Source organism: Oryctolagus cuniculus, chromosome 6 (genome assembly GCF_051225735.1).
Source record: "Oryctolagus cuniculus isolate XC-2025 breed Fujian yellow rabbit chromosome 6, ASM5122573v1, whole genome shotgun sequence".
Classification (NCBI taxonomy): Eukaryota; Metazoa; Chordata; class Mammalia; order Lagomorpha; family Leporidae; genus Oryctolagus; species Oryctolagus cuniculus.
In genome coordinates this window covers 111,433,873-111,449,822 of record NC_142872.1, presented here as the reverse complement: position 1 = coordinate 111,449,822, position 15,950 = coordinate 111,433,873, and the positions used below count along the sequence as shown (strand labels likewise).

The following is a 15,950-nucleotide window of genomic DNA, read 5'->3' as shown; positions in this document are numbered from 1 at the left end:
ACCACAAAGAATCACTACTAGAAAAACAACTCATGGCTTATGTTTTATTGAAAGTTTGCCCCAGGGTAGTGAGTTACTGATTGAGTGCTGGTTCAAGTTCTGGCAACTGCACTTCATATCCAGGTTCCTGTTGTACCCTGGGAGGCAGCAGATGATGACTCAAGTGTTTGGATCCCTGTCATCCATGTGGAAGACCTCGATGGAGTTTTTGGCACCTAGCTCTGTCTGACTCAGCCCTGGCTGTTAGCTGTTTTGGGCACTTGAAGAATGAACCGGGAGATGGAAGATTAATCTCTCTTGGCCTTGTACTCTTGCACTTCCTTTCTTTCAAGTAGATGCAAATAAAAAAAATAAACATTAAGAAGATTCATTCATGCTATAATGAAATAATTAAACCACCTATAAAACATATATGTTAAGGTCATCATAAAGATTTGTGAGTTTAGCAACCATAAAATGGTCTGATTTCTCAAATTCTTGCTTTATTCTTCAACTAAGTTATATTCTTATTGGAATTCATATATTTAAGAAAGAGGAGATGAAGTAGAAAAGAGTTAAAGTAATTCTGTCTTGGCAAAAATGTTTGATCATTATATACACTCCTCTCAAAATACATTTTCTGACCAGGAGAGATGATAAATTCACAAAATGGTTCGAATTTGTTCCAGTATTGCAATGTGTTCTCTACTTTTTGTAGCAACCATGGTATTTGGATTCTTTTGCATGTGTGGAATTGAGACTCCATCTAGACAGCTCAAGTGATGGAGGATAACTCTAAGGATACTAGGATTAAGTCTGACAGGACCTTATTTGAATAAATTCAAGACAGGAACAACAGACAGCCTTATCCAGCAGAATGGAAAGGTAAAAATGCATGTGAATTGTGCCTTCAGCAAAGGTCTCCACGTTTCTGTCATTAACTTACTTCCACTCTACCCTCCCTGGGGCTATGTACCATTACTCACTTTCGTTTTCCTTCCCCAGTGTGTCTGTTTACACCTTAATTAAACTGCTCATGACTCATCATCTCTCAGCGTGGCCAATCAAGTTCTGGAAATCAATTTCTGCTCCAGTGTTCAGTACTGATTTTTCACATTTCTAAATTCATGTGCTGAGAGAAAGGACCTGTTTGGCCTGACTATTTCACATTTGACTAAGGCCTTCTACAGAGGTCTCCCCAAAGGCCATGGTCATCCCTGAGATGAACTGTTTTACTCCTTTCACAGAGAATGCTGTGTCAGTCTGAGATTGAAGAATGGTATTTACACTTTTTCTGGAGCCTTCATTATCTTTGTCTCTGCTTCAAGAACAGAGTTTAGCAAAATTTTAAGATTTTTATTGATATAGGGCCGGCACTGTGGCTCACTTGGTTAATCCTCCGCCTACGGCGCGAGCATCCCATATGGACACTGGGTTCTAGTCCCAGTTGCTCCTCTTCTAGTCCAGCTCTGTGCTGTGGTCCGGGAGGGCAGTGGAGGATGGCCCAGGTGCTTGGGCTCCTGTACCCTCATGGGAGACCAGGAAGAAGCACCTGGCTCCTAGCTTCGGATCAGCATAGCTCCAGCCATGGCGGCCATCTGGGGGGTGAACCAATGGAAGGAAGACCTTTCTCTCTCTCTCTCTCTCTCTCTCTCTCTCTCTCACTGTCTATAACTCTACCTGTGGGGGGGAAAAATTGATTGATAGTTTTTTTAACATAGACTTCGTTATTTAGAGAAGTTTAAATTTCACAGGAAAATTGAGCAGAAAATAGATTTCTCATGTACCTCTACCAACACACATGCACAACTCTCCTGCTATCAACCTCTTGCACAGAGTGGTACATCTGTTATGATCAATGAATCTACACTACCACATCATTTTCATCCAAAATCCATAGTTCACATTACAGTTCACACTCAGTGTTACACACTCTATGGATTTTGACAAATATACAGCATGTGACCACCGTATCATGTGATCCATGTTGGGTCACACAGAGCAGTTTCACTGCCCTAAAAATTCTCTGTGCTCCACTTATTCACTATAAACCCTGATCTTTTTTATAGTTCTGCCTTTTGCAGAGTATCATAAAGTTGGAATAATTAGTACGCCACTGCTTTAGATGGGATTCTTCCACTTTGTAGCCTGCATTAGGGCTTCCTCTGTGTCTTTTCACAGCTTCTGAGCTCATTTCTTTTAGTGGTGAATAATAGTGCATTGTCTTCATGTACTATGTCGCTCCCCCTCTTCAAGGAGGAACGACACATGACCCTGCGTTGTTCTTTCGTCTGCTCGGCCATCCCCGGGTTTGCTGCTGGTTCTTCCCGGGTTGGCTACTGTCCCTTCCACCTCCGTGGAAGGGCAGTTCCCCCTGCCACTTTTCCCCACTTCCGCGGGGGAGCGGCACACTGCCGGCCGGCTCTCTCGGGGGCTGCACAGGTGTTCCCTCAGATGTTCCTCTTAGATGTTCCTGGTGCATGTTGTCTCTCTCCTCCTTTATAGTCCTCTTCCACCAATCCCAACTCTGCTACCCACACGCCGAGTACGCTGCTCTCCTCCAATCAGGAGTAGGTCCTACAGTTTATTGGTTGAACTGGAGGCAGCTGCGTAGAAGCTGTTTCTCCCTTCTCAGCGCCATATTGTGGGAGAACAGATGCATAGAATAAGTCTTAATTCCAGTAACTTAGTCTAGTCCGAGTTGCTCCCCACAGTACTACAGTCTTTTTTTTTTTTTTAATCTATTCACTAACTAAAGGGACATCACAGTTACTTCCAAGTTTTGGCAGTCATAGTAAAACTGCTGTAAACCTCCACATGCAGGTTTTTGTGTTGACATGTTTTCCATTCATTTAAGTTTATTACAAGGACCCAAACTGCTGGATTATATGGTAGGTTTAGTTTTATAGGAAACTCCAAAAATGTCTTCCAACTGGTTGACATTATTCTTTCCCAAATACTAATTTGGCACTCACATAAAAGAATTTAATCATGCTCTAGTAAGTCTATGAAAATCCTCTTCTATTATCGTTAGTATCTTTTTTTGCTCTTCACAACAGTCATCTAAGCCCCATACTTTGCCAACCATCCATCTACCACCGTGATTTTCAGAGAAAATGAATCTACAGGCTTAAACTTCTTGGACTATTTGATACCTCCAAGATACAAAATTTCTTGCACAATTTCCTTTTTTTGTCTACATATACACAGTCACACACACACACACACACACACACATCTTTCTCCTCTAACTAAACATAATGCATTCATATGAACTCTCAATTTCAATCCTAACCATATTTTTTCTATATTTTTTCTTTCATTTTAAAGTTATTTACATAATTTTTATTTATCTCAGAGACAATTAAATGGAGGGAGAAAGTGGAAGAGATTACATCTGCTGGTCCACTCTTCAAATGCCTGAAGCCAGGAGTTAGAAACAATACAGGTCTCTCAAATGGGTAGCAGGAACTCAGTTACTTGAGCTATCATCATTACTTCCAAGGGTTTGCATTGGCAGGAAGCTGGAATCAGGAATGGAGAAGTCATTTAGCTAGGTAGTGTTGAGATGTTTGCATCCCACTTTAAAGTTAGATTCCTGGCAGGAACATGTAGCAATAGAGGGAGAAACAGGTCCCTTTTTCCTTCTCCAACCTCTATTCTTCTGCTGGTGTCTCCTATTAGTAGAATCTGATAGTGGTCCAACTGGCAAGGAAGAAAAGTAGTTGCAGAGTCCCAGCCCCAGCACCACTAAACAGAGAGCAGAGGAACAACTGCTTAATAATTAGATTCCAGACAGCCTTCCTATTTGAAGGAATGCCAGGATTGATGGGAAGTAGAGCTCTGCTTCTTACTCTGAAAGATAAGGAGGAAGGGGTTATTATTCCCTTTCTGAGCTCCCTGCAGCAGAAGACCCTCAGTTCAGCCAAAAGAATATATCCTTATAGATGATAGAGACAGAGCTACAGAGAGAGCGACTTTAAAAAAGGGGAGGGGGGCAGGGATTTCTCTCTCTCTCTCTCTCTCTCTCTCTCTCTTGCTTTATGTCTCTATCTCTCTCTCTTTTAATTTATTCTGTTCATTTGAAAGGCAGAGTTACAGACAGAGAAGGAGAGATACACAGAGAGAGGTCTTCCATCTGCTGGCTCACTCCCCAAATGGCCACAACAGCCAGAGTTGGACTAGTCCAAAGCCAGGAACCAGGAGATTCATCTGGGTCTCCCATGTGGGCTTAGGAGCCCAAGCACTTGGACAGTTCTCCACTGTCCTCCCAGGCGCATTATGAGGGCGCTGGAGAGAAATCAGACAGCAGGGACTCGAACCAGTGTCCTTATGGGACGCCAACACTGCAGTCAGTGACTTATCCAGCTATGTCACAATCTGGCCCTAGAATAGTTTTTTTATTTCTGGAGTGAATGACATCAGCAAAGAAAGGATAATGCCAAATTTATATCTGTTGTGACTCTGTCAGTGGTGGAATCCAGTGTCAAGGGACAATGGTCTCTGAACAGGAAGTAATAGTGACCGGCAACAGGATGAGGCCAGTAATGGCAGGACTGCACTGGAGGCATCCAGGGTCCATCAGCTTTGGCTCTAGCTAGCCAGTCGCTCTTAGTTTCAGCTCTATACTGTGCTTGGTTCTTCAGGCTTCCTGAGGATTTGGGGAGACAATTTTCTTTCAATTTGTTACTTTTCTCATTAACTAGAAATGGTTTTATTCCTTATAAAAATAAAAAAAAAATTCTAACTATGATACCCAACATGCTTTCTCGTGTCTCATGCCTTTACAATTTTTTCCCACTGATGAGGTTCCTTATTTTTATTTGTTCACTTACTTATCCAGGTGCTACCTCCTCCAGTCTAGAATGATATAGAAACTCCTACATTGAAAAAAAGGTGTGTCTTTACAACAGCAGAAGTCACATTGCACTTTTATCATATGTCAGCATGTTTTCTCCTCTAGTTGTAAACTTTCTTAGGTGAGGGCTCTATGTACCTAGATGTATGCCTATAGTGTTATAGGAACTCAAAAACTATATTTTGAATAAATGAATGAATTAATTTAAGTTCATTTACATTGCTCATATTACTTATAAATGTCTAGATATTTTCTCCTACCATTAACCTTTTTTTCTTAATTTTATTTAAGGTATACAAATTTCATGTATTTCACACATACAGTTTTAGGAACACAGTGATTCTTCCCACTCAACCCTCCCTCCTGCCCATGCTCCCACCCTTCTTCCTCCTCTCTGTCCTATTCCCACTCTTAATTTTTACAAATATCTACTTTCAACTTACTTTATACTCATAAGATTAACCCTACACTAAGTGAAGAGTTCAACAAATCTATGAGGAAAAAGAAAACTGTCCCTCAACAGTAGAGACAAGACTGCAAACAATCATAGAATCTCAAAACGTCAATTTCACTCCTATCCATTACATTTTAAATACTCTATTAGGCACCCCAGATCAGGGAAAACATATGATATCTGTCTTTTGGGGACTGGAATCATCAAAAGTTAGCATCCTTTAGGGTCAAGTTGCCCAATAATTTCAATATATAACACTGGTGTACATTGTAATTACCTTCCTGATCTCAGTTATCTCATTTTCATAACCTTTTCCAATATGTGCATGTGTATATACATATGTGTCTATATATATATGTATTTATACTAGGTTAATGGAATCACACATTTCCTTGATAGTTGTGTTTATTATCCAAAATATAAAGTTCAGGAAAATTATAAATCACTGTGCATAAAATTTCCTTTCATAAAGCACTATGAATTATAATTTATCTAACATTATCATATTTATACATTGCATCCATTCTGAAGGATCCTTTAACAGCTAATAGTAGAGGGATCTGAAGTGACATTTTTCTTCACCGTAAGTCTCTGTAATCCCGGGGCAGAGAAAAGAGCCTGTTCTGCCAGCTGTTTATGGACACAAGTCTATGTAGTTAGATGATCTTTCTGTCCCTCCTCCCTTCACAGTGCTATTACTGAATGCCCTATACAGGCTCTGGCAGCTGACTGTAAGTGACCCCGAGCCCTCTCCAATACTGGCAGCTTCCTTTTCTCTTTTACAAATCTGATTTCTTAAACCTCTTTGACACCATGGACAGAAGGCTTCCTAGAGTACAAAGTCGGTCCCTGTGCCAAGACATCTGAGCATGCTCTGCAAGCTACTTTAGAACCAAGCTTAAACCTCTGAGTATTGGCACTCTCAGCCAGAAGGTTAAGAAGATTGATGGTCTGTGAAAAAAATCATAATCACAAATCAGGAAATAGATCCAGGGAGCACACACCGTAGAGATATTCACTGGCCAAGCATTTATTAAACATTTGTTGCAACACCCAAACTTTATCCCTACTCCTTATTTTCCCCCTGAGTACTCCTGAGTGGCTATCCTTATTACTACCTTTGTGATAATGGAGAAGAATGCTTTCTGTTTCTGGTTTCTCTAGGAAGAGCAGACATAGCCATAAAGTTTGACAGAAATGAGCTAGAATTCATTCCTGGCCTAATTATGCAATCTATATTTAAACTTCATAACTCTTGAGATACTTTCTGGGAGTTTGGCAATCACAGAGGGACTTAGAGGACTGAATATTAGAGAAATTAAGAAATTTTATCAGGTTTTTCAGGTCCTCAAATATAAATTTTGAAATGTTGTAAACAAAATTTGGAAATTCGTCCAATAGTATACTTTGGTGAATTGAAAGGTAACCACGTACTGTGTCACAATAAAGGAGAAAAGAGAGGGAAGGAATAAGGGAAGAAGAAATCCAACAGATAGTTGCCATTTTAAATGAAAAATCTATAATGCTATAATTCCTTGAATTGATGTTATAAACTGAGGTGCTAGTTTCTTACCTAGATGTATCTCAGATAGCAATGTGTTCATATATGCCTACGTTCAATGGCAAGAAAACAAATAACCCAATTAAAAAATTTGGCAAAGGACTTGAACAGACAATTCTCAAAAGAAGAGATATGAATGGCTAAAAAATATATTTCAAAAAGCTCAACATATCTAATAATCAGGGAAATGCAAATAAAAACTTCACACCTGTTAAGAAGCTTATCAAAATGATGAATGATAAGTGTTGGTGAGGATGTGAGAAAAAGGAACCCATACATCAATGGTTGTAGTATAAACTAGTACAGCTATATTGGAAAGTGGTATGAAGGTTCCTCAAAAATCTAAAAATAGAATTACCATATGGTCAGGCAATCCCACAACTGGGTATACAGCCAAAGGAATCAAAATCACAATGTCAGAGATACCTGTGCTCTCATGTTCATTGCAGCATTACCCACTGTGGCCAAGATATGGAAGCAACCTAAGTGTCTATCAGCAGGTGAATAGCTCAATAAAATGTGGCATATATACAGTATAGAATACTATACTTGCTTAATAAAGTAAAAAGGAAATTCTGCCACTTGAGGGCATTATCCTAAATGAAATAAGCCAGGTACAGTAATTCAAATGCCGCATGATCTCACTATATGTGTAATTTTTATAAGTTGATCCCTTAGAAATACAGAATACAGAGGTGAATAGGAAGAGCTAGGAGAGAGGGGCAGGGACAGAGAAATAGAAGACAATGATCAAAGGGTCCAAAGTTTTCATTAGAGTGGGGGAATAAACTTTAGTGATCTATTACACAACATGGTGACTACAGCTAATAATAATGTATTGTGTATTTCAAAATTGCTAAAAGAATATATTTTTAACTTTCTCAACAGAAAAGGTAATTGGTGAGGTGATTTATATGTTAATTAGCTTGATTGAATTTTTCTATAATGTATATGTGGATCAAAACATCACTTATACCCAATAAATATACAAAATAGTTTGCCAATTAAAATTAATAAATGTGAACAGAAAAAGAAAGCATAGAAAATTTACATAGATGTTGTATAATGTGTGTATAATAGTTAAAATTACAGGCCAGCGCCGCAGCTCACTAAGCTAATCCTCTGCCTTGCGACACCCGGCACACAGGGTTCTAGTCCCGGTCAGGGCGCCGGATTCTGTCCCGGTTGCCCCTCTTCCAGGCCAGCTCTCTGCTGTGGCCAGGGAGTGCAGTGGAGGATGGCCCAAGTCCTTGGGCCCTGCACCCCATGGGAGACCAGAAGCACCTGGCTCCTGCCATCCGATCAGCACAGTGCACTGGCCGCAGCGCGCCGGCCGCGGCGGCCATTGGAGGGTGAACTAATGGCAAAGGAAGACCTTTCTCTCTGTCTCTCTCTCACTGTCCACTCTGCCTGTCAAAAAAAAATTACAGTCCTTGTAAATTATTTAAACTAGAATTATACAGTGTCCCATTAATATACAGTATATTAGAATTCAGAAGATTTTGTTGAAGGTAAGCAAAGGATTTTGTGAAAAGTCACTATATTTACAAACAAAACAAAAATTAGCAGGGTTTTTTGAATCTAAATGGAATCCACCCTCAAAATTGTTGTTATTTGTGGACAAATGACATTCTTAATCAAACATTCTAGAAAAAGCAATTTAACACAAAGGACATGCATACAAATGTACACAGTCTCTATAGTCTTAAAAAATAATGGCAACAACAGCCTATTTAGAACTTGCTGGATTATAGACACTGTGATAATACCTAAAACCATTACCATCTTCAAGCCTCATAAACACCCGATGCAGTTGATATTTATAACTCCTCTTTCACAAATAAGCAAACTCATTCTGGGAGACTGGGATCTTTGTGAATGGTCTACAACCACAACTGACTGGTTCACTGTGGAGCCTCTGACTTCAGGGCTTCTAATAATTAATACTTGTCAACATATTATGAGCACATGATACTGAATAAAGTAACTAATAATGTAAAATTGTCGCTATAGAAGAGGGACTTTTTTTCTACATTATTCATTTTAGATTGCTTTAATTCACCATTTATCCTCTAAAGCACATGATGGAATCTTTTTGACCTTTCCTTTTGTAGAAGCAAACACTGTTATATAAAAATGTGATCATATTTCATAAAAGGCAAGATGGTCAGAGGTAGCTAATGATGATGATCTGATACTGGGTATTAAATATAGCCTGAAGCCAGACTTAAATTTCAAGTGGGGTCACTAGTCTGAAGATAAAACTGTCACCTAAACCCTACCTTGAGAGTCCCAAATCCTGAGAGACTTGCAAATTGTAGGTTAAAATCTGTTATCAGAGCTTCATCTGAATTCTATAGTCATGGAACACAAGAGTAAGATCAATTGTACATACATTTGCAGCTTTGGCAATTTTCACAATGATGATTTAGAGTAATCAGCTCTCACCTCTTCCTACCCTCTGAGACTTATGAGTAATTTCTTTTTATTTATAGAAGAATAATGCTTAAGTTTAGTGACACTTTTACTTCAGGACTAATTCAGAAAATCATACCAAAGAGTGAATATTTTTCAATGGTAACTCACATATGAAGGATTATGATTATTAAAAATGTGGGATAAATAATCTCCCAGATATTTTTAAGCAATTCTAAATTAAAAGCTGAACATGGAGTTTGCAAATTTTCTGGGTTTTCTTTCTTCTCTTGTTCTACCTGGGTTTTGACGAGTGGTTAAGAGATGCATAGAGAATGAGGAAATAGCTTTGCAAAAAGGAATTTTTTTTTTAATTCAGAACAAATGTTCATTACTATTTCATGGGTCCAACAGGGCAACACAAAGCATCAAGAACATCACTGACTCACAAACACAGTCACCTTGTTACTTTCTTGGTCATATTTGTTTATTTCATAAGGCTTCATTTGCACATGAAAATAAGATACTAATCCAATTCAAGTTTTAACAATTATAAAAGTAATCATTTGCTGGAACAATGTGCAATAAATTGCACTTTTCTTAGCAAACATTACATTCACATTTATAGAGTGTACTATACACCATACATGGAGTTATGGGACTATCTAATTTGTCAGTGTTTATTGAGGAAGAGGCTGTTCTAAATGCATCAAAGCCCTGGTGTCATGAAAGCACAAGAATAAACCTAGAGTTGGTCCCAATATCTAAGGTGTCCCAATAGCCTTTTGATTAGTTCCTCTGTCTGGCATTTTGTGTAATGCATGGGTACTTAGTTCAAATGAAGGAAACGTTTCTCAAACATCCCCATTACTTTCTTTCCAACACCTACTCTTCCCTTGCTGAGGAGGTAGAAAAAATTCTATCCTACTTATTTTTATGAATTTTATGATTTTGCCCACATCTATAATGAAAACAGGTTCTAGAGAATAAAAGAGTTGATTAGTTCAAACAGTGCTAACTGACCACAAAAAAAGATATTTTTAAAAGAAAGGAGCTTGAAATCAACATGACTGCTTTCCAGCTATTTATGGATTATATTTTTCATTTACAGAATGGATCTGGCAGTAAAAATCTTATTATAATGATTAAAATGTCTTCTAATGGAGTGCCGTGGAATGATGGAAGTAGTGTTATGAGTTAGGAGAGTTCCTGGCATGTGTAGGAGAAAACACATCACACTTCCCTAATAAACTTTCCTTTCTTTGCATTTGATTTAATAGAGGTTCTGGCTCTTCTCTAAGCATCATGTTTCAAAGACTATAGAAATTTCTATCAGTAGCCCTCCTAAAGAAGGACTCATGTGCCAAGCTTTGCTCTCTCACAGCTGCTACCTCAAGTGAAATCTTTCATTGTTCCCTTTCCTTTTGACCATTGGGTCAATCATTGTTTTATTACCTTGAAAGAATATTACATCCTCTGAAAAATATTGACCATGCTGATCCATTCCTGTTAAAACTTTGAAGAAGTGTGAAGAAGCTTCTTTGAGTACATACATATTCTTTCAGAATATATCAGTATTCTAAAATGCAATAAACATATAAAGATGGATATTGTTGGGTATATTCTTTGCCTTTAATAAATAAACATGTAAATGACTAAAAATATAGAGAGTTTATTAGAATGAGTCATTTTTGGTGTTAAATTAAACAGCAATCTGATTTCTCACAAAAGAGATTGCAATCTGTGGCTCAAAGTAAATTTAAAACTATATTTTCATAACATTTCTGACTCCTGGAGTCTCAGCCTAAGATCTTGTTCCTTCCTTTGAATGTCTGCCTCAATTCCAGACCATCACAATTGCCATTACCCCTAACAAGTGTAGTTGTCCATGGAGTTCAAATATTGCCCAGGTCAAATCCTCTATGTCAAGCCTGTGTCCTGACCAGTGACCTTCATCCAGCCTGGTCCTGGCATTTACATAAGAATAGGATATTAAAACATTCTCTGTGAGTGTTTGAAGTTGACACTCACTGCTCAGTTATTTCAGAAACTTTTAAGAACAACTGCTCCATTTTTAAGTGTCTACAGACAGATGTCATGGGTGAGCACTCCGAGAGTGCCAGAAGCCATCAAAGCCTTATTTACCAAATCAAAGCACTTGAGCAATGCTATTCATGGAACACAGTCTCAAAGCCTGTCAGCTATCTGGTCCAATTTTCTATCTCATTCAAGAACTCCTTCACCAGCATTCATAGAAGGAAAGAACATGGTATCTGGAAAGTCAGAAGACCTTGTCTTGAATCCTAGCTCCAGCTTTTCTACCTCTGTCATCTTAGACGGAGTATGAACTCTGAACCTCATTTGGTACATGGTTACATAATAGAAACTTGATAAATCATTGAAGGAATAAACATGACAATAACATCTGCCTTTCAGCATTTTACCAGCCATTTTCCAAATCATTCTTTTCCTCTCAACTATGGGATTGCCTTTGCTTTCTCAAGACTTTACCTGGTTAACCAACACCTACACAGAGATCTCTCCTAATAATAGTCTTTTACTTCAGACATTTGCAGTCTGTCTAAAGTACCATTTTTACACAGTCTGCTAATGCATATCACTTCAGGGAGAGGAAACTTTTATGATAACCACTTCAGAGATCCTAATCCACAATTCCATCTGAATTTCCAAATTTTAGCCTCTAATAGAAGCAATCATCATAGCTTCCCATGAGCTCTTCCATTAAATTCAATGCTCATTAACTTCCATCTAAACCTCTGCTACCTCAAAATGACCAGATGCCTTATATTACATCTATGGCACTTAGGATTATAGAATGTTACAATTTCAAGTATCTTATCCCAATAATTGTAAATTCCATTAATACACTGAGTCCTTACATGTGATCTCAACTATAGCCCTGAGAGTCACCCAGAGCCCAGGACTTATTGGCTTTGGTTCAAATCTTTTACACTAATTTACATCAACAGCAAATATTCAGAATCATATAAGATCATAGAGCTACAAAAAATATGATGCAGAGCAACCCAAATATTTATGTGTGATAGATACTCTGGCACTCCATCATTCCAGGCTAATACTTCATTGTTAGAGATGACTTCTCCTCCCAAACTACCTCTCGACTTCCTGCCAGGAGTTCTGACTACATTGGAACTTTGAAAGTTTCAACATCCACAAGAGACTCCAGACTGTTGATTCTCCAGTTATTCATTATACTGCTGAGTTAAGTTTGGTGGAACCTACCTTGTCTGACTTTCCAGGCATTGGAGTCTGCTTACACCACAGCTCAACATTGCACTGTAATATTCTTACACTCAAAAACTGTGAGTTCTTCCCCCCTATAATTGTAATTCAACCTCATTCGGTTAGGCTCCTGTGGGACCAAGGCCAATTTCTCCATGTTTTCAAGATTCACGCTTCTAAGATACTGCCACTCACCTCTAATGCTGCAGAGTAACCTTACCACATCTCCATCTCTGGCCTCTCCTAAGTATTACAGGAGAATTCTGCTGGCCTCCAACTGCTTAGATCAGTCATTCATTCCCTTCATTCTCTTTCCTTCATATTTAGTATCCCAACCTTCATTTAAGTTGCTCCTACCCTAACAACTTTTATTGAACTTGCTCTTCAAAAGACTACATGGCAAGTAGAATCCAAACTCATTGACTATTCTTAACTGTTGGATTTGCCATCAGTCTGCTTCCACATATCCTACATCGTACGTTTACCCAATTGCTTTATCCCAAGGGATGAAAAATATTGGGAAATTAAAACCTTTTCTAAATTGTCACCTTCCCTATATCTTCTCCCCTCAACCTATGGTGGGTAACAATGACTTTCATGTTTCCTGTGAGTTACCCAATAAACAGCTCTTTACCCTTGCATACACTTAAGAAAAATCACTGTCTCCCTTTTATTCCATTCTTTAGTAATTCCTGATAACCTGCAGTGAGATACAGTTTTCCAATAAAAACAGTAGCATCCAGGAGCAGGTGTTTGACAAAGCAGTTAAGTTGGCATTATGAATGCCAACATCCCATATCAGAGAGGGTGGACTTTAGTCCTGTCTACTCCCTTCTGAAGATCCAAGTTTCTGCTAATGTGCATCCTGGGCAGCAGCTCATGATGGCTCAAGTACTTGTGTCCCTGCCTCCCATGTGGGACGCCTAGATTGAGTTCCAGACTCCTGACTTCAGCCTGGCCCAGCCAGTGCAGGCATTTAGGGAGTGAAGCAGTAAATCAAAGATAGTCTCTCTCTCTCTCTCTCTCTCTCTCTCTTCCCCTTCTCCCTCTCCCTCCCTCCCTCTCTCTCTCCCTTTCCCTCCTTCCCTCTCTCTCTCTCTCATTCTCTCCCTCCTTTTCAAATAAATAAATTTTCATCAAAATATAAAATCACAGAATTACATTATGGTACAAAAAACAAAAATTCTCGTCTTCTCAATTTTCCTGTTCTGTTACTTCCAAGCAGGAACTACATTGATGCATTCTGGCCTCTCTAGGCCTTCCCATAAATATAAATGTTAATCATTTTTCCTCTGTCTCTGCCAAATTCCACTGATGTGCCATAATAATGCCTATACTATCAGAATTTCCCAGTACTCTAGGACTTTCTGTAATGGTCAGAGGGACCATTGCTATAACTCAACATCAAAAAATCATTGACTATAATCTACGAATGTCCAGAACCCAAATACTTTTTATTTTTTTTAAGTATAACAGATATTAGGCCTGATTTATCAAGGCCAAGGAACCCTGGTAAAAAAAAATTTGACCATAAATTTGTTTTTAATTATCTATTGACTAGTTAATGATGTGTTTGTTATGTTATTAGTGCTTCTTATTGTATGTAGGCCAACAATATCATGAAATGACCACTCAATTAGAACTCTTGGATCACTAAATAATATGATAAAAACAAACATAACTCATCTGTTTAATACACCTGTAGTACAAATAAAAGATTCCCGGAGGCCCTTGTCAGAACTAATTCACTTTCCTTGTTAACATCAAACAAATGGGGATTCTGGTTACAAGCCAGCCTTCAGGAACCCTTCATGATTCTACTTGGTTCCTTTCTTTGTACTATCATAATAACATGTTTCCTGTGCACAATTTATTCTATCACTGGAAAATTTTGCAGACCCTATCCTCTATTCTCTAGAAATCTCAAATCTTTGGGCCACTCAAATACCCCAAATAACTGAGCTAAAAGCTGATGTATGTAAAGATATCAATTACTATATATTTTATATGTGTTTTCCTCCCTTTTTATGTGCTGTCTTGATCTAGTTTTCAGTTCCCCTTCTGGAGTAGCTGATTAAGTCCACATTGCAACCATTTCCCTTATCGGGCTTTCACATTTGGAGTCCCTCTTTACCTGCCCTAATCATCACAGGGCCAGACCCCAAACAACTATTACATCCTCCATGTCCCAGATCCCTCCAAAATTATTCAAATCAGCCAATCAATGGGGAACCTACGAAATAAGCTCACCCTACCTTGCTTGGCCTATATAAGTTACTACCTTCCACTAGAGTTTGCTTGTACTCGGTCCTCAGCTACCTTCCCCTGTGTGGCCCTGCCTGGCTGCCTTCTGCCCTTTGGAGCTGTAAGTAACAAAATGTTCTGCCTTTCATCTAGCTGAGCATCTGTGTGTTGTGTACGGCCACTAACAGAGTCTTTATTTGAACTTGTCTGAATCAGTATATTTAGTGAATGTCCAAAAGACAAGAGGTAGCCGAATATTGTTATTATACTCACTTTGTCAATCTTTATCTTTTAATGAATATATTTAAACGATTCACATTTAAGCCTTTAAATAAGAAGATGGTTTTCATCCTATTTCACAATGGTTACTGTTCATCTTCCCTGTCATAGCTAATAAATGATGTTTCTAAGCCCTCAAAAAAAAAAAAGATTTATAGTAAAAGCTAGTTTTTGTAAAGTTATTATGTTTTACAATAAGTCTTTTTTAAATTTTATTTAAGGTATATAAATTTCATGTATTTCATATATACAGATTCAGAAAAATAGTGGTATATAGTGTCCTAATTATAGCATCCTAGCAGTATTGGGAAATGATAAAAGTAATGACATACTAAAATGTGTAAACTCAGGCATGCATGACATAATCTAACTTTGTAGGAGAATAATGGAAAGAATTATATAATAAGTAATGCACGAAATGCTGAAAAATGTATTTGATGAATCCAAAAGAAAGAAAAGAAAATACATAGAACATAAAAAGAGTAAAATATCAGTAAAATGACAAAATCATAGCTATAAAACTATAAGAATAGCATTACAAGTAATTGGACTAAATACTCCATGTTAAAAACTAGGATTATAGAACTGGATAAAAATATATCTGTTTCTCAGAGTTGCTGTCATGGCTCATCTGTCTTGTTGAAGTTTCCCTCAAGGAGATTCAAATTTCTTTAGAGCACATAAGTCTCTTGGGATGATTTTACTTGTTTTATTCATTGTTTCCCTCATGCCAACGTTTGTGCTAATGTTTCCATTTGTTCTACTTATTGTAATCACTATTATTTTTAAAAAGAGAGAAAAAGAAACAATTCTTCTATGGAACCATAGGTAATATAGGACAGCTGATTGGGACAGAATTAGAAGTGGTAGTGGGACAGAGCTGGCACTGTCAATTT

General features: G+C 38.1%; 2 protein-coding genes across 11 annotated transcripts in view; one reads left to right on the top strand and one right to left on the bottom strand.

The window, feature by feature from the left end:
• The window catches only part of CA3 (carbonic anhydrase 3), a 105,878-nt gene that overhangs the window by 47,354 nt on the left and 42,574 nt on the right, over positions 1-15,950 (bottom strand). Inside the window, exon 1 of one of the 6 annotated variants that reach the window (XM_089335487.1) lies at positions 10,723-10,786. The exons of the other annotated variants lie outside the window; for them this stretch is intronic. Coding sequence (XP_089191613.1) covers positions 10,723-10,771 — 49 coding nt within the window. The 5' untranslated portion in view covers positions 10,772-10,786. Of the gene's footprint in view, positions 1-10,722; positions 10,787-15,950 lie in introns of those variants that run through there. 6 annotated transcript variants of the gene reach the window in all.
• LOC100009083 (carbonic anhydrase 1) overlaps positions 14,738-15,950 on the top strand; it is a 49,851-nt gene continuing 48,638 nt past the window's right edge. For 3 of the 5 annotated variants that reach the window (XM_051844606.3, XM_051844608.3, XM_089335494.1), the window contains exon 1: positions 14,738-14,896. The gene's annotated coding sequence lies outside the window, so the exon portion shown is untranslated. The remainder of the gene's footprint in view (positions 14,897-15,950) is intronic. The other 2 variants (XM_089335496.1, XM_089335495.1) reach the window with 1 other exon arrangement.